The sequence below is a fragment of the Trachemys scripta genome, chromosome 6 (assembly GCF_013100865.1).
Source record: "Trachemys scripta elegans isolate TJP31775 chromosome 6, CAS_Tse_1.0, whole genome shotgun sequence".
NCBI classification, from domain to species: domain Eukaryota; kingdom Metazoa; phylum Chordata; order Testudines; family Emydidae; genus Trachemys; species Trachemys scripta.
In genome coordinates this window covers 45,727,070-45,746,489 of record NC_048303.1, presented here as the reverse complement: position 1 = coordinate 45,746,489, position 19,420 = coordinate 45,727,070, and the positions used below count along the sequence as shown (strand labels likewise).

The 19,420-nt window shown below is 44.4% G+C and overlaps 1 protein-coding gene across 5 annotated transcripts in view; it reads left to right on the top strand.

The window, feature by feature from the left end:
* FCHO2 (FCH and mu domain containing endocytic adaptor 2) overlaps positions 1–19,420 on the top strand; it is a 205,614-nt gene that overhangs the window by 130,685 nt on the left and 55,509 nt on the right. For all 5 annotated transcript variants that reach the window (XM_034773504.1, XM_034773503.1, XM_034773505.1 and 2 more), the window contains one exon: positions 10,515–10,569. In XM_034773504.1, coding sequence (XP_034629395.1) covers positions 10,515–10,569 — 55 coding nt within the window. The remainder of the gene's footprint in view (positions 1–10,514; positions 10,570–19,420) is intronic.

Below are 19,420 nucleotides of genomic sequence, written 5' to 3'. Positions count from 1 at the left end.
GGTTTAGATACTTTTTAGTCATCATCTGCTCCATTAGTCAAGAGAGCTTCCCAGGATATGGAGCATGAATCAGAGCTCACAGAAGTCAATGAATCTTTCCATTGGCTTTGGATCAGGCCCATAATGCACTTTTTTCACTTGTCCTAAATAAAGTAAAAATAGAGACTTTCACATCAACACTACCGAGGTAAGTTGACCTAAGTTACGCTAGTCAATGTAGTTTAGATCGACTTATCACTACACGCTGTAGTGGTGTAGACACTGCAGTACTTGCTCTTCTTGTTCTGGTGGAGTATTGGAATCGACTGGAGAGCGCTCTGCGGTCAATTTAGCGGGTCTTCACTAGACCCACGAAGTCAACTCCCGCTGCATCGATCCCGGTAGGTGTAGACATGGCCTTATGGCTGCTTGGTAACATTGAGAGCCAAATTTTTAAAGCATAGAGCATTGAAGTCAGGAACAAGATGCTTTTCAGGTAACTCATCGTTTTAGCTGCAGAGTGTAGTGATTTAAAAAAAGAAGTGGGTAAATTAACCTAACCTAAACTCCATATACCCCAAATGAGAATTGGGTAAACTCTGTTTACCTGCATTTACCCTTGACAATACTACTGATTTTTAACTCAGTGCATGACTGTGTATAGGTGCTCAAGTAACATTGTTGATAAATCATAGTTGCAAGAATATTTACAAAATCAGATGTGAGATACAAAGTAATACATAGATTTTTAGATTAAATTCTAAAAGAATTTACCCACTAATTTTGTGTTTTAACAGGTTGCTTGCAAGCATTCAGTACATTAGAAACAATGTAATAATCGCTTCTATAAGATGAGTTTTCACAATTGTATGCTACTAAAGAAGGCAAAATTACCGGTTACTGACATTTTCCCCCCCTCCCCCCATTATCCCTGGCTACTGCGTGGATTGTTGGGTTTTTTTCATATTAGATCTGGCCAGATTCAAATCAGAGTAAATGCTTACTGTGTTTATAAAGATGTATGTTTCGTTTTAATCTGTTTTAACCATGAAAGATCCTGAAATATTGAAAATAGCTTACTATTGTAATTTAAATAGTTTCAGGAGTCAATTTGGTTCTATTATTTTATGGGCATATACACAGCTTTTGGCTATTTGCTTTTGTTCTGTTTACTTTGTTGTCAAGCTTCATTAGTACTTCTTTTAGCACATAAACTAGGTCAACTTGAGGTCAAGCATAGCTAAGAACCTTGTGATTTGAACAAGCTGAACTAAGGTACTGGACCGTGTGAAGCTCTCCTTCTCCTGTTTTTAAAATCACACAGTTCTGAAAGTTTTCAAAAAAGAGAAATTGGATCAAAATATTCTGGATGTTAAAGTTAGAGCTTCAAGATAGAATACTAAATTTGAGAAAAGATTGATTTAAGATATTACCTTATAAGCTGTCAGTGTGTTATATGGTATTAAAAACAGAAATGTTTAGTGGAAAAACTCTCTTCAGCAGGAAATTAGAGCAAGGTGTAAATTCACTCATTTTTAATTGAGAGCTGTTGTGCCTTGAGATGTTTACAGAGGAAAATCTTTTTTCTTAGTATGACATACATGCAGGCAGTGATATTTACATGAGGAGTATAGTAAGAAAAAGCTGAAAATACAATTTTGGATTTCATTTTTGAAAATTAAGACTAGTAAGACACAGTATGAAAATTAAAATGAGCATGACATAGACCTGACATATTGCTGGTCCCCGACCCACTAGTATTTCAAAAGTGAACGTGTTGAATAGGGTTACCATATTTTGAGCCTCCAAAAGGAGGACACTCCACGGGGCCCCGCCCCGCCCACACCCCAACTCCGCCCCTTCCCCAAAGTCCCCGCCCCAACTCCGTCCCCTCCCCTGCTTCCCGCGAATATTTGATTCGCGGGAAGCCTGAAGCAGGTAAGGGGTGTGGGGGGGAGGAGGCGTGGCCCACTCTGGCCCCCCCGGCGTCTCCAGCCTGGGTCGGCTCGGGCCCTGGGGTGCCGGCCCGGGCCTGGCCGAGCACCCCTGGCCCGCCCAGCACTGCCGATCCCCGGCCGAGCACCCCCCGGCCCGCTCAGCACCCCCCGGCCCGGCGCTCGGCCCCCCCAGCCCCACTGGCGCTCGGCCCCCCCAGCCCCACTGGCGCTCGGCGCCCCCAGCCCCACCGGCGCTCGGCGCCCTCGGCCCCGCCGACCTTCAGCGCTCGGCGCTCCCGGCCCCGCCGGCACCCCCGCCAACCGCCAGCGCTTGGCGCCCCTGGCCCCGCAGACCGCCGGCCCCCGGCCCAGCACCGCTGGCCCGCATGTCCCGATTTTCCCGGACGTGTCCGGCTTTTTGGGATTTCCCCCCGGACGGGGATTTGGAGCCCAAAAAGCCGGACATGTCCGGGAAAATCCAGACGTATGGTAACCCTAGTGTTGAAGCAGGAATCTGTCTACTTCTTTAAAAGTATTACAGGAGGGAGCATATTACACCAGTACTCTAAAGAATACACTGGTTTCTTAATCTTTTCTGGGTGCAGTAGAAGTTGTTGCTACTGAAACAGGAGTTTTTTGGTTTAGGTTCTAATGAACTTCTGTTCAAGCAAAAAAGTTTCATTCTGTTCCTTGTAGAGAAGGAGGATAAAAATATTTTCCTGACCACCAAAACAGTAGAGAAAACCCCATAGGCTGGGGGGGGGCAAACTTTTTGGAATGAGGGCCACATCTGGGTATAGAAATTGAATGGCGGGCCATGAATGCTCGCAAAATTGGGGGTTGGGATACAGGAGGGGATGAGGGCTCCGGCTGGGGGTGTAGCTGGGGATGAGGGGTTGGGGGTGCAGGAGGGTGCTCCGGGCTGGGACCGAGGGGTTCGGAGGGCGGGAGGGGGATCAGAGCTGGGACAGGGGGTTGAGGTGCAGGAGAGGGTCGGGTGCAGGCTCCAGGCAGTGCTTACCTCAAGCATCTCTCGGAAGCAATGGCATGTCCTCCCTTCGGCTCCCACGCAGCGGCACAGCCAGGTGGCTCTGCGCACTGCCCTGTCCTCAAGCACCACCCCTGCAGCTCCCATTGTCCGCGATTCCCAGCCAATAGGAGCTGCAGGGGTGGCGCTTGGGGCAGGAGCAGTGTGCAGAAACCCCCTGGATGCCCCTACGTGTAGGAGCCAGAGGGGTGACATTCCGTTGCTTTCGGGAGCCGCGTGGAGTCATAGCAAACCCCCAACCCCGCTCCCCGGCTGGAGCACCAGAGCGGGGCAAGCCCCAGACCCTGCTCCCCGGTGGGAGTTTGAGGGCTGGATTAAAACGTCTGAAGGGCCAGATGCAGCCCCGGGTCGTCGTTTGCCCACCCCTGCTGTAGGCCATGCATGGTAATAAGCAATCTGATCCAAAGTGTTTGGGAGCCTCTAAGGCTCCCAAGGGCACTAACTTCTGAATGGATTTGGTAGTTATTCTTCAGGGGCCTCTGTGCATTCCCACTAATGGGATTCAGTGCTTCTGCATTGAACTGAAGAACTTATAGAAAAACAATGTCCACGGGGGTGGGGGTGCAGTAGTGCTGATGTCATCACCTACATCTGTGTAAGGAAGTTTGAGCCACCTCAGTTTCTTTGTCACTCCTGCAGAGAGCTAAACTACTTCTACTGTCCATGAGACTAGTTAAATCTTCCATACTCCGCAATATCCAGGAGAAACTCAGGATCCCTTCAGAACTGTCTGTGAAAGTTCTGCTGATCTGATCTGGAGAGCCCTGTCAGCTTCCTTTGCCAAAGACACCATCCGTTTGGAAAGATATGCAGTTACTTATGTAACTCTTCAGTTACTTATGTAGCCCTACATTCAGGTGTCCATGAAGACTCTTTAACATCATTGCTTTCATAAAGTGTCTCAAGAAGATTAAGAATGAACTAGAGCCAGGGACTTTTCAAATTTTTCATAGTGAGATCTCTTAATAGAGAATCACATGGACTGCCTCCTTCCCATTTGCAATTACATACCCCTCTCTGTGGCAGCTATAGCAGTTGCTTACATGTAAAAATATTTAATGTACACTGCTTCCTCGATATAATGTGACCCGATAGAACACGAATTCGGACATAACGTGGTAAAGCAGTGCTCCGGGGGGCGGGGCTGCGCATTCCGGTGGATCAAAGCAAGTTCAATATAACGTGATTTCACCTATAACGCCATAAGATATTTTGGCTCCCGAGGACAGCGTTATATTGAGGTAGAAGTGTATTTTAAGCTGTCTTTTAATGGAGTTTAGCAGGTGAAAATGAGGTGCCAGTAACATGTGACCAGTCAGTTGTCTGTGGAGCATAGTTTGAGAAGCGCTGAACAAAAGTATTGTAAGATAATACATAGGAAATTAAGTAGAAATTTAAATATGCTGTCAGTATAGGAAAGTTCTACCTGCTGAGCTTATTTTCAAGGCAACCACTAAATTATGGCCTCTAATATTGTCACCTCATAGTCTCTCTCCATTCTGTTAGTGACTCAGAAGAGAGGTAAGCAAGAATGTCTTCAAGCCCAGGCAGTTGCCATCCTCAAATAGGGTATACAGCCCTCATGCAGGTTATTTTCTAAGAGTTCTAAAGACAATCTGTTTTGTCCATGAATAAAATGTTTTAGTGAACTAGTAACACTGTCAGCAAATATTTATCGTTCAGAGATAATAAATTCTAATACTCTTATCAGATTATCATCTCATAAGTAAGGCTGCAAGTTTGTCACGGAAGTCACAGATTCAGTGTCTTTCTGGGACCTCTGTGACTTCTGTAGCGGCCGTGCTGCTGGCCCAAGGGCTTCCTGAGCTCAGGCAGCCCCTGGCCCAGCTGCACCAACCTCTGCTGGTGCAGTCTTGTGATACAGGAGGGGGTGAGGGCTTTGGGCGGCGTTTACCTCGGGGGGGTTCCCCAGAAGTAGCGACATCCCTCGGCTCCTAGGTGGCGGTGCCTCCACCTGCAAGCACTGCCCCCGCAGCTCCCATTGGCCGCGGTGCTGGCGCTTGGGGTGGAAGCAGTGCCCAGAGCTGCCTGGCCATGCCTCTGTCTACGAGCTGAGGGAGGGGGGTGTCGTTGCTTCCGAGGAGCCAAGTAGGGAGCCTGCCAGCCCCGCCAACCCCTCCCCAGCACCATCAGGGGTCCTGGGCTGTGCACTGCTGCCTCTTCCCCTCCACACACTCCCCAAAGCACCTGCCATGGTCATGGGCTGTGAATTTTTATTTACTGCCCATGACCTGTCCATGATTTTTACTAAAAATACCTGACTAAAATGTAGCCTTACTCATAAGGGATAGGAACACCTTTCCTTTCACCTCTGTCTCCCCCTGACAAGCTTTTATAGCCATATGAAAGGGTCAGCTGGCTTGCAGCTAGACAGTCAGAGGGGCAACTGCCTCAGTAGCACCCAAGGCAGTTCGCATTCTGGCTTTTTCCTCTTCTTTCCCAGTTGCTTTCTGGGAACTGAGCAGCCAAGGGTTTCCCTTGGAAGGTCCTGTGGCTGTTTCCCAGTCCCTGACCCTTATTGAAGAGTAGGTGTACCCATGTCGGTCCCAGGATATTAGAAAGACAAGGTGAGTGAGGTAATATCTTTTATTGGACCAACTCCTGTTGGTGAGAAAGACAAGCTTTTGAGCCACACAGAGCTCTTCTTCAAGTCTGAGAGAGAAATCTTTCCTGAACCCCCACCTCTGGCTTTCAAACAACCTCCCAACCTCTGCAAATTCATCATCAGACACAAGGCCCCCACAGACGAGGACATATCAACTCAAAGCGGCACCAGACCCTGCCAGAACAATAGATACAAAACCTGCAGACATAGCTCCACTCCTACAATGATCAACACACCTTTCAAGATCCATGGATCCTACACATGCCTATCACAATTCGTGGTGTACCTCATCCCATGCACTAAATGCCCCAAAAACAATTATGTGGGTGAAACCAGACAATCACTATGCTCTCAAATGAACTCACACAGGAAAATGACAAAAGACAAAAACACCCTATCACCTGTGCGTGAACACTTCACAAAGTGATCACTCTAGATCTGACCTATCAATACTCCTCCTCAAAGGAGACCTGCACAACGCTTTTTCAAAAGATTAGCTATCGAGAGAGTTGTCTCTTTTGAAACAATGCAGATCACAAAACCCAGGATGAAATGCACAAGAGCAGGAGACAAAGCATTCTTGGTCAAGATATTTCCCCATGGAATGAATTTCCAGAAAAGATTAGGCAAATCTGGTTTGCTACCCTATAAAAAATGCTGCAAAGCCTTTGTAAGTCTTTGTACCATAGCAAGAATGACACTTCCATCTAACCAAATATGCCCCTTCTCCTCCAGAAATCGGACCCAAACAAATTAACCAACAACAATAATAAAATAAAACCTTGTATCCCGTTTAGCGTTCTTATGGCCAAGACAAACACTACCCCAGTATAGGAAGAACAAGCAAGAGATTAGTTTTAAAAACTTTTATAAAGTTTGACGAACACATTATATGATACATTATCATATATGGAAAAATGTTTTTGAATTTCATTATATTGTGTGATGGGCAGCAATGCAAAACATTCATATGACAATTTTTTCCACGTTTTAAGTCTTTTTGAAATAAAAGTTTGTGACATGTACACGGATTTTTGATCTGATGCTTCTCTTGGCGGGAGGGATAGCTCAGTGGTTTGAGCATTGGCCTGCTAAACCCAGGGTTGTGAGTTCAATCCTTGAGGGGGCCACTTAGGGATCTGGGGCAAAATCAGTACTTGGTCCTGCTAGTGAAGGCAGGGAGCTGGACTCGATGACCTTTCAAGGTCCCTTCCAGTTCTAGGAGATAGGATATCTCCATTAATTTAATTTTGTGGATGTAAAAATTTCTCTTGGTTTTATCGGCAGTATCAAAAAACTGTTGATTAATATTTGCACAGGAATTCTTATCATAATAACTGTCTGAATGTACTAGTCTTAAGGAAATGGTAACTGGTAGCAAATTTAGGCAATTAAATGACCACTGCTACATCCTTTTAGTTCTGAAACTTTCCTCAATCTATTTTGCCTCTCTCAACTTTTTTTTTTTTGGAGAGGGAGGTGAGGCTAAATTAAAAGTAACATTTTAATATACTGGATGCCATTAAAATGTAAACATTTACCACCAGATGCTGCATATTTACTAAATTATTTCATATTTTAAGTATAGGAAGAAAACTGTAGTATCTCTGAGAATGTGGTAACTATTGGCAAATAAATATTTTTAAGGTGACCACCGAGGCTATGTTGGTCCTTTGAGGAAAAAGTAAACAAGGTAAACTTATACTCATCTTTTGGGACAAAAATATTATTTATTGAAAAGTAAAATTAGAAAACCTAAAAAACTCCTTAAAATCAGACTGACTTCTTGCTGATCCAGGATCTATTTATTGAAATTAAACATTAGAGAAATGCTGTTGAATATATTTCTCTACTTTTGCATTTTATTTCACATTAGTAGCCTCTTGGAAACTTTTAAAGTAACAGGGCCTTTTCCATTTGATTGGTCTATGTTCACTTGGCAAATCTTGCATCTACTGCTCCATTTCCAGGGTAAATAATGCAATACAAGAAGCTCCTTCTTAAATTAACTACTGAAAACAAAACTATCTGTAGGGTTAGAAAGATTCATATTTTCAAGTGCAGGCATGAGGATGCATGGCACATGCACGCACAATCTGTCAACAGTTTTGATGCTCCTTATTTAGATTTGGGAAATTGGACAATTTTGACTGTGTATGTATTCATTGGTAGTTCTTTATTATAGTCAAGATAGTCACATCAGAAATTATATATCTTGCAGGAATATTTCATAGTGATGTTTTTATTCTCCTTTGTTAGAGAAACATGTGACAGACAACTTAAAATAAATGTGGGTAGTACAGGGAATGATCTCTAACCAGAAAAGCTGCAGCATTCTCAAATGAAATATACATGGTTCTGCACAGAAAGTTGAACAGATTAAAGAGAATTCACTTAAGGACTCCAGAAAGATAGTCAAGACATTGTCTACACTAGACACATTTGTACATTCTAAGAACCATATGGTCCCCAAAGCCCATTCGTAAAGTACAGTATATCCACACACAAGTGCTTCAGTTTATGTGCATGCCAAATACTGTTTGAAATAAAATTAATTTCAACACATCTCAATAAGTTTAGTCTAATCTCTTTCAGCCTGTATTGGGTCAGATATAATGTTAGTATGAAAATGGTTCAGATAGTCATCCTCCTGCTGACCCATAAAACAGCTGCAGCCTTTTGAAATTTCTCAGAATCCAGTGCCTCTAGGAAGTATTGCTGTGAACTGTGGGAAAAGTATAAAGAGGGTGCTGCAACTGAAATTGTTTCCAACAGCTCTAATGTGGACAATGGAGAAAATCTGCAGAGAACAAGCAAGCATTGCTGCTACGGTTATTCTGATCATCTCACTAGTTCAGTCAGGATTGGTTCCGTTTCCCTGCGTAAACATGGCAGAGGTAGCTACTGGAGAATGAGAGCCCAAAAGAAAACCCAGAAAATCCCCTAAATGACTTAGGGGATTTAGTGGTCATACCGTGAAAACATTGATAAACAAGATGTAAATAACTAGTAAGAGCCACCAAACAATCAATTTAAATTGAAGAAATCCTATGAATAACATTGAAAACTACTGAAATAGGTAATAAAGCATAAACACTGTACCAATATTAAACTATACAAAGAAATACTGTCTTGCTGTCCAGACCCTCCCTTTGACAATTTCCCCAGATTGAATTTTTTCCAAAAATTATAATAAGATAATAAACAATAATAATTAATAATTACTTTTACAGCGGTGAGTTTGCAGCTGCTCTGCATTATCCTCTCCCATGCTTTTTGCCAAGAAAGTAGCAAGTGTTCTTAGAGGCCTTCTGTCAGATTTCCTGGCCTGACTTCTTGCTGCTTTGCGCTCTTAACTGACTGACTTCACTATCAGCCTTTAAATGGGTTATGAAAGAATTCTGGAGTCTGTTTTTCTTGTTCCTGGATTTTTCTTAAAAAAATTTATTGGAAGATTGTGGTCTACTAATTCTCCATCCTCCCCCCGTCTCCCCCTGTTTTCCCCCCTCCCCCAACTGCTTCCTGCCACCTGCCCTTTTAAATAGAAAGGGGAGGGGGCGGGAAAATAGAAAAATTGATTTAGAAAATAATCTTTTTTCCTAGTGGTTGTCTGTAACAGACCATTAAATTCACTTCCTTTTCTGCCATCACAAAGTTTCCTTTATGTCTTGGATCAATAGTTTAAAAGATTCAGGATGAGGAAACAATGTCTTAAGTCCTGCCTCAAAATTTTTGGAGCAAGCTTCTAATGCCTGTTTAGTCAAAGTCATATATAAACTACTTTCTTGTTTCATGCTCTTTTCCTCTCGAGTTTCGGTATTTCAGCCAAGTGTGTAACCAATCGACTTGTTAAAAGAAACAATTTAGCATCCTAATCCTAGACTGTCATTCTTTTTTATAAGGGATTTATAAGAGGTCAGATTTCTACATTTTAAAAATCTCCCTGTCTTGCAGTTTTCTATAATGCCTATCCATATAATGTCTAAGCACTTCACACACAAATTAAATCTGCTTGTAGAGGTCACTAGTGGACTTAAAGGAACTTTCTGCTCTTCTCCCCTCCTTGGATTAGCAGGCTCTCTTTGAGTATAATTTTATAAGGTTAAAACTGTATGGCTAAAATTTTTAAAAATAGATGCTTAAAGTGTTTTTAGTCCTGCATAAATATCGTGATTTTCAAAAATGATGAAAACCCAGCAATTTCACCTTAAATCATTGGGAACTGCTACGTGCTCAGTATTTTTAAAAATCAGAAAACTCTTATGTTGGTACCTAAATAGGGATGCAGGAGCCTGATGTGAGCTTCCCATTTTTAAAAATCTTATCCATATATTTTAAAACTAATGAGAGGAAAATCTTTTGTTAAAGTAATGATACAGGATTGCTACCAATGGAAAAAGAAATTACGTCCTGCACCATCTAGATTTTTCTTAGTTTTCTATTCAAGTATTAATTTACCAGTCTGTATATTAATTAGAGTGTGAGATCCTGCAAAATCAAAGCCTGCAATAATGTAGCTGAAAGAATAGAAGTAGAAATTGGGAAAAGATTTGAAAACTGTGGGGCCAGGAAAATAAGTGCTTTAGAGTTACCACTGCAGGCAAATAAAGTCAATCTGTATACATTGCATTTTGTTAAAGTTACACAGATAACTCCAGACCCATTAGCACTTATTTGAAATGTGAAATATGAACTGCCAGCGAATTTCTGAGCCATGGAGCGTAACTGGAAATAATTGCCTAATAATAATAATGGGTAACTGTCACAAACTGTCATACTGTAATTTTAATCTGGCAACAGTGTCAAATAAGTCTAAATTCCTAAGTACAACAGTTTCAAGTAAAAATACATTATTGTGATTGTACATTTCAGAGGGATAGAAGAGTTTGTCAGTGCCATAAATTTTCTTTTTCTTTCTTTTCAGAACATTCCTGATGTAGATGACGAAGGGTACAGTATTAAACCAGAAGCAAGCCAGAATATCCTTTTATCTATTGCAAATATATTTGGGTGGGATTATTGTAGGGGGGCAGAGCTTGGCAGAGGGGACTTTGTGCAGGGGTGGGGGCCCAGATTCAGGGGGTGAGGCTTGGGTGGGGTGGGTGTTCCGGGTGCAGGGGGATGGGGCTCGGCAAAGGGGTCTGCTTATGAGGGGAGTCTGAACACAGGGGAGTTGGGCGGATGGGAGAGCAGCTCCCTGTACGGTGACCCCTCCCACTGCAGCTGAGGAGTGATGGGAACAGAAAGAGGGGGTGCAGAGCTTCCTGCAGCCAGGCGAGGTTCCTGAGGGTGGGTCTGACTCAGCCCCGGACTAGCAGCTGAGCCCGGCACAGAGTAGGAGCCACAGCCCCCCACAGTAATTTACTTCACCAGCTGCTCTGGGCACCCAAAGCGATGTGCCCACACTGCTGGTGAGGGGCGCGTAACTGCTCTTGCGGCTTCCCTTTGCTTCCCTGTCAGAACACATTTTTCTATGGGGAAGCAAAGAAATCTACGGGTGACATGAACTCTGCACGTGCACAGTGGTGAAGAATTCCCCCAGCAGTAAGGACCTCTCAGGGTAGTTAAGCGCTATAACATACCCCCTAGGGAGTTTGTGGAATCTCCATCGTTGAAGGTTTTTAAGAACAGGTTAGACCGGGGTGGGCAAACTTTTTGGGCTGAAGGGCCACATCTGGGTGGGGAAATTGTATGCAGGGCTGGGGCAAGGGGATGGGGTATGGGAAGGGAGTGTGGGGTGTGGGAGGAGGTGAGGTGTGCAGGAAGGGGCTCAGGGCAAGGGATTGGGGCAGAGGAGGGGTGCGGGGTGTATGAAGGGGCTCAGGGCAGAGGGTTGGAGTGCGGACTGTGGGAGGGGTCTCAGGGCAGGGGGTTAGGGTGCACAAGGGTTGGGGTGCAGGAGAGAGCTCAGGGCAGGGGGTTGGTGTGCAGGAGGGATGTGGGGTGCAGCAGGGGGCTCAGGGCAGGGGGTTGGGGTGCAGGGTAAACGAGGGGGATCAGGGCAGGGAATTGGGGTGCAGGAGGGGTGCGAGGTGCAGGCAGGGGGCTTAGGGCATTGAGTTGGGGGGCTGGGTGCAGGAGGGGTTCGGGCTCCAGCCCGGCGCCGCTTACCTAAAGCGGCTCCGGGGTGGCAGCGGCGCACGCCAGGGCAGGCTCCCTGCATGCCTGCCCTGTCCCCGCGCTGCTCCAGGAAGTGCTGCGGCCCCTGGGGAAGTGGGGGCAGAGGGCTCTGCGTGCGCTGCCCTTGCCGCACCTCCAGGTATCTCCCCCGAAGCTCCCATTGGCCGCAGTTCCCAGTTCCCGGCCAATGGGACCTGGGGGGGGGGCAGTGCCTGGAGGCAAGGTCAACGCATGGAGCCCTCTTTCTCACACACCCCCTACGCCCCCGGGGGCCGCAGGGACTTGGTGCCGGCCACTTCTGAAAGCAGCGTGGGGCCCATGGCGCCACGGGGGGCAATCCCACGGGCTGGTTCCAAAGCCCCGAGGGGCCGGATCCAGCCTGGGGGCCGTAGTTTGCCCACCCCTGGGTTAGACAAACCCTATCTGTCAGGAATGATCTAGTTATTACGTAGTCCTGCCTTGAGTGCAGGGGACCAGACTAGGTGACCTATCGAGGTCCATTCCAATCCTACACTTCTATGATTTTATGTGAACCTTGAAACATCTCTGACTAACTTTCAAGGTGATGGGTGTTTTGCTAAATTAAAAAAGCTGTTTGCCTCCCGGATTGTCTGTTCCACCCGGGATCTTGGAAATTCTTCAGCCCTTAAAATCTGCAAGCTTTTATAGTCATCCAGATAATATGGTGCCAAAGGCATCATTGCCATTTCCAGAGACTGAGAGGAGATGGCCACTGGTGCCTGAGGGTATGTCTATACTGCAGTTAGATACCTGGAGCTGGCTTGTACCAGCTGATGCAGGCTCGCAGGGCTAGGGCTAGGGCTGCGGGGCTGTTTAATTGCAGCGTAGACTTCTGGGCTTGGGATGGAGCCCGGGCTTTAGGACCCTGTGAGATGGGAGGGCCCCAGAGCTCGGGCTGCAGCCTGAGCCCAGAATTCTACACTACAATTAAACAGCCCTGCAGCCTGTGCCCTGTGAGCCCAAGGCAGCTAGCACAGGCCAGCTGCACGTTTTAGTTGAAATGTAGACATAACCTGATTGTCCTCCTCTCAGGGTTCTTTTTCCTCCGTAGGCAAGCAGCAGACACCTCCGATTTGGTTGACTTAATATGCATGTGTGTAGAGAGGGTACATCATACATCATTTGAAAACTTATTATATCTACTTTAAGATGAAGTATGATCTGAAGCTCTCAAGTGGTGCCGTTACCATAGAAATGGGAATAAAGAATGACTATCAATATGTTAAAATGACCGCTTTGAAATATTTGCATTCTTTTCTGTTAGTTTAATGACTCTGATGTATTATTCCAAGACATAAAATCGGATTTCTTTCTCACCTCAAAGCATCACAACACAATCTAAAGGGTAAAACAAAATTTAATAATAAATGTGTACAGGTATCATTGAAATATACTAGCTCTGGTGACATTTCTAGTCAACATCACTATCATCATCTTGTTCATTATGACCTCTCTCTCGAGTGTGTGGGTTACCACAGTCTTCATTGCTTTGGCACACAGTTCTGTGCAGGGAAGATTGTTTGGATTACACACACCGTTGATTTTCTCAACTTTTCATGGCAAGTTGGATCTGGATGTGTTAAGTTTTTCAAATTCTGTACACTGCATAAGAGACTCTGATTGCCCAGGGTGAGTAAGTAACTTTTCGTTCCCAAGCTTCAGTGATATTTCTTGTTATGCTGGGTTATCTGCAAACTGTTCCTGACATACCACTATAGCCATTGATTGGAAGATGTTCTTTCTTTCTTTCACTGGTCTCTGTGTGGATGTCTCTATTATCATCTCCTTCATGGATGAGATTTCCACTAGTACGAAGTGGTACAATTCCATTTGGAATGAACACCTCCCTGCAGTCTTTCGACTTCATTTTTTGCAGCACTAGTGATGAACTGCCTCATCTCATCATAATGGATGCATAATCCATGAAGATGTAGTATGTCAGTTTCATTACAAGATCCAAACTCATGGTATAGCTGTGCAGTAAGGCTTACTTGCCGTAGTATGATAATTTTGGGACTGTTAAATAGTATGCACCCCACAATTGAGAAGCACCTTCTTTGAATGTCTTCTAAAAGATGATACTCTTTGCAGGGTGAATTATATGCCTCTTTATCCATCAACCAAAAGACAAACTCCTGCATCAGATGGGGCACAAGTAGCTCACATCTGTAAACGACAATCATGTAGCTTTGGCTAATACTCTAAGGCTTTCATTTTGGGTATTTCAGACCAAAGGATTGAAGTGGCGTTATACAAAACCAATTGTTCATTTGAAAGCTGTTCATTAGGCTCACTCACCAGAAGAACATCTACAAAACATTTGGATGACTTAAGTTCCTGGCTTCAGATTAGTTTCAGCTTGGATAGATGTGCCTTGTCCATGCTGTGCATGGAATGAAATGACAAAACCATAGTGATCTTCTAATTTTGCCTGTAATTTGCTACTGGAATAGCTTGAAGTTTCTAGGTCTGAGGGAAGTAGGCTTTATATTTTTATAGCTGGTTGGACAAAAGAAAAGCCGCCTTGTTGTACATAAGATCATTCTCTTTCTCCAATCAGCTGATAAGATGCAATGTCATAAAGTGACTGTATTGTTGACCTATAACTAGATGGTTTTGCCTTAAGATTTCTTTTTACTGAAGTAGAAAGAAAGGCATGTTAACTCAAAAAGTGCAGCATTAGCAATCAAGCCTTCCACAGATCTTTTGCGCAGCATGTCATCATCTCCTCTTTGAAGTGCTTGCCTCCCTTAGGTTGGTTATCTCATACGTTTTTGTTTTTATTACATTTCTTGTCTTTCTTGTGTGGTGTTTTTTTTTTCCCCCAACCAAACAATGCAACAGGACTAATTGCTGGAGGATGTGCTTGCTCTCGTGGCTATAGAAGCAGGTTAACGTGATGCTTTCTGATGAGTTTCAGAGTCTGTTTTCTTTCCTGGGTTCAGTACAACTCTGACATATCAAGTTCAACTTGCTTGTGTATTTCTGAAAGAAACCTCTGTGACAGAGTACAGTAACTCCTCACTTAAAGTCGTCCAGTTAACATTGTTTCGTTGTTACGTTGCTGATCAATTAGGGAACATGCTTGTTTAAAGTTGTGCAATGCTCCCTTCTAACGTCGTTTGGCAGCCGCCTGCTTTGTCCACTGCTTGCAGGAAGAGCAGCCCATTGCAGCTAGCTGGTGGGGGCTTTGAACCAGAGTGGACTGGCAGCCCCCCTATCAGCTTCCCACTCCCCTAAGTTCCCTGTGCAGCAGCTGCCAAGCAGGCCATCAATTGCCCGCAGTTCAGCTGTCCCTCCCCCCACTGCCATGTGCTGTTCCTGCCCTCTGCCTTAGAGCTGCTCCCTGAGACTCCTGCTTGCTGTAGGGGGCGGGGGGGGAGGAAGAGGTAGGCTAATGTCAGGGTGTTCCCCTCCCCCCCCTGCTCCTGCACCCCGCTTACCCCATCTTCCATAGAGCGGGGGGACACACGACAGGGCTGAGGATGGAGGGAGCTTGCTGGCAGCAGCTGCGGTCTTTTGTCTGGTGAAAGAAATTTCTCTGGAACCTAACCCCTCATTTACATTAATTCTTATGGGGAAATTGGATTCGCTTAACATTGTTTCGCTTAAAGTTGCATTTTTCAGGAACCTAACTACAACGTTAAGTGAGGAGTTACTGTATTGGTGGCACATCATCTAAACTAGAAAACTCATCCGGTAGCTGCAAAGACAGTTCATCTCTCCTAACTTCTGCTACCTGCATCACAGAATTCTGTCCAGCACTGGTGGCTTTTGACAGTTTTTCATTCCTTTGACTTTCTTGACAATACATTTCTTGTTTGTGGAGAGTCTTTTTCTCTTTGATGTAAGGGGGCTGATGTCCTCCATGTCGTTTTATACTGTAACTTCCCTGTAGAGGTAAAATTCCCAAAGTATATTACTAGCATAACTACCACCATTTTTCATCTTATACAAGTATACAGACTTGTGCTAAATTAGATATAAATTAGATCTATATGATAGTATTACAATTGCCATTTTTGTTTAATGAGCCATTTGTTTGAAGCCCAGTAGGAAGCTCTGTATTGTTATTTCGAACACTAATACTGACTTGCACATAAGAGTCTCTGAATTAAAAAGCTGGTTTGTAGAATGTTTCAAAGGCTAGTACTGCCTGGATAGGCAATTACAAATTAAAACCTTCTACCTGGCAGACTAGATGCCACACTGTATGTACAGAAGCTTACAAATTGAGAGGCATTACATTAGGAATTCACATACATTTATATCTACCCACTATGCAGTACAAACTATTGTGTAATCTACTACTACTGGTGCACAGTCTTCAGTGTGAGACTGATCTGGTCAGCACTTTTAAATTGAAAATATATAAAACTATTATAATCACTTGTGAGAAACTGACAATTAAGAATATATTGCAAAATGTTGACGATCACCATTTTTGTCACATTCTAAACAGCTTCTTCATTTCGGGGGGGGGATACATCCCCATGCCAAAACAAAAAAAAATATGTTGTCATTTGGTAGCTTTGGCCAATAATTTCAACACCTTAATGTAGTGTTTAACTTGAACAGTAAAAACTATAGTTATAGTCATGTTGCTGAATTTCTGGAACTGTGCAAAAAATGACACTTTCCCATTTTGGGTACCATTGTTTCACCTCGCCTGCAGGCTTACAGCACCACTTGACAGCTCCCCATCAGACCTCATCTAAATGTACATAAAATAAACTTTCAAATTATATTTGTTGTGGGTGTGTGTAGGGATAGGTACATTAAACTCCAAATATATGGCCCTTTTTGGAGAAATGCCACACGCCTACAGGCAGTTCATCTAGAAGCTAGGTATCTTGAGGAGCTGCATGAAGCTGCACTGTTTTCTGCCTCCTGTGCTTCTCTCTGTGAGGTGATGCATTCAGGGTATGCTCTTGATATGGACATCTGGGGCTCCAATATGGCCGTGAAGGAATATTATAAGGAAAAGGAGTAGGGGCCCAAAGAGGGGGTACCAGAGCACATGGTCACCCTCATAGCCTCTGCTGCTTAGATCTTTAGGAGACCTTAGACTTCCTCTCTGACCCATAAAACTTGGAAGAAGAGGCTCTAGGGAAGTAGGTGGGAGATCTTTCCCCACTTTGTTGGGAGTTAGAAGAGGAATAAGAAAATTTCAGTGCCAAAGGAGGGGCTGCAGAGGCAGGGATTATAGATTGTAACCCCACAGCAGCATTCAGTACCAAAGAGGAGGTCGGTACCACTGAAGCAGTGGGCCCTCATGCTGGTAGAATGTGAAGCCCTACCAATAGCAAGGGAGGACTTAGTTTCCTCTGTAACCTGGAGGTCCTTTGGTACTGTATATCTCATTGTTACTGAGTAGATGGGGCTGTTAAAATTGGGGCTAAACTATAGCCCATAGGACTAGCCAGAGTTGAAGTAATCTGTAACAACTTGCTTGGTACCAATACTGTTGTTGGCAATGAAGGAGAGGTAGCAACCAGTGCCAAATACATGTGGTGGTGCAGACACATCAGCGGTTGCAGTCTTTCTATTGATCATTGACAAGGTAGGATCAGTGGGTGGTACTAAACAGTAGTACCATGAGCCCAACTTGGGCTATAGAATCTCCTTGGATTGGAATTAAAGGGGAGATTTTGAACTCTTCTTTACGGAGGTCTTTTGAGGAGACTAGCTTCTGCTCTTAGAGGAAGAACGATGTTCCCTTCCCTCAGCGGTCATAACAGGGATAATCCTACAAGTATCTCTGGAAATCAAAGGCTTAGCTGGTAGAGTCCTGGAGCTAACTGGGGCTGAGCTCATAGGGGTGCTTCTCAACACAACAGGCAGATGTACAGGGATATCAGATGAATCTCTGTTTCAGACAGCTTGCATGGGAGTGGTCAAAAAGAAACCTTTTAAGCCTGGTTTCCCAACTCCTTTTTGAAAAGGACTAGCACATAATGTGTTTATGGAGAATGGGGGATTCCCCACCAGACAAAAAGACACCTCATGTGTCCATTGTTAACTGGAATTGCCATGTTGCAAGAGGGACAATATTTAAATATAGGGTCCTTTGGATGTGACGTCCTAAAGCCGTGGTACCAGGAAGATTCCAGTGGGAAATAAATACAAGGAAATGAAGAATTAAAATTTCCCCTCAGATTACCCAAAGCCTGCCAAAAATGGGGGGATTGGGTGCTAATGGGCAACTATGTAACTACCCTAACACACATCCTAATTCCTCAATTCACTCGGGAGATAGTACTGCAGACACTGGGAGCTCCATGAAAAGCCATGAGCAGAGAGGAGGAACTGAGCAGCGGTTGTCTAACAATGTATATTTGCATATATGGGGCAGCAATAGCTGGTGTCTGTCATGTATTCTTGGCAGGTTCCAGTGTTATTAACTGGAAGAGTTACTCTTCCCAACAAAGATACGTACGAAATGTTCAGTAATTTGAGAGTCTTGTACCCATAGGATGTTCTCTCTTACACCTGTCTACGAAGACCTCCCTCTTTGTGGCAGTCACATTTGCTAGGAAGGTGGAGGAGATGGGGGCTCTTACAATGGCGCGCACACACACACACACACACACACACTCTCTCTCTCTCTCTCCCACTGTGTCAAGGTATTCCTTAGGACACAGCCTAAATTCCTACCAAAAAAAGTGTTAGATTTCCATATAAATCAGGTCATACATCTACCTACATTTTTTTCCTGAGCCCCATGCTAATCATGGTGAAGCTGCGCCACATACCCTTCACGAGCATAGGACCCTAGCCTTTTAACTTCAGTGAGTGAAACCTTTTAGGTCCTCTCCTAGGCTGCTGCTATTCTTTGACGAGAGGATGAAAGGCCACCCTGTGTCCTTCCAAAGATTATTTAAATGGATTTCAGGGTGTATTAGGCTCTGATATGACCTAGCTAAATTAGATCCACCAGACAGTATTATAGCCCATTCTGGTAGGTTGCAGTCAGCCTCAGCTGCTTTGTTGAGAAGCATTCCCATAACGGATCTCTGTAAAGCTGCCACCTAGGGCTCTTATGCATACCTTTACTAGACATTATGCTTTAGTGGAAGCATCTAAAGCAGACGCTTACTTTGGCAGAGTTGTTTTGCAGTCTATTGTGAAGACTCAGAGCACCCACCACCTTAGTTAATTCACTGCTTGGGAGTCACCAAGAGTGGAATATGTACGTGGACCAGCACTTGAAGAAAGAAAAGTTATTTACTTGTTGTCACAGGGTAACTAGTCCCTGTGGCTAGATTAAGCCCAGCACTCCTGTACCAGAGCAGGTGAGTAGCTGAACCGACGAGGGGGGAGGCCATTTTAGATTTGATTCTGGTAAGTAGTGAGGACCTCGTTGAGGAAGTGGTAGTGGGGGACAATTTGGGCTCCAGTGATCATGAACTAATTCGGTTTAAAATACATGGGAGGAGTAACAGAATTAAGTCAAAGACTAGGGTTTATAATTTTAAAAAGGCCAATTTTAACAAATTAAGGGGACTGGTAAGGGAAGTGGATTGGGCAAACGTATTAATGGATCTAAAGGCAGAAGAAGCCTGGGATTACTTCAAGTTAAAGATGCATGAGCTGTCGGAGGCCTGCATTCCAAAAAAGGGAAAAAGATTACAAAGCAGGAGATTTAGACCAAGCTGGATGAGCGACCGACTCAAAGGGGCGATTAGG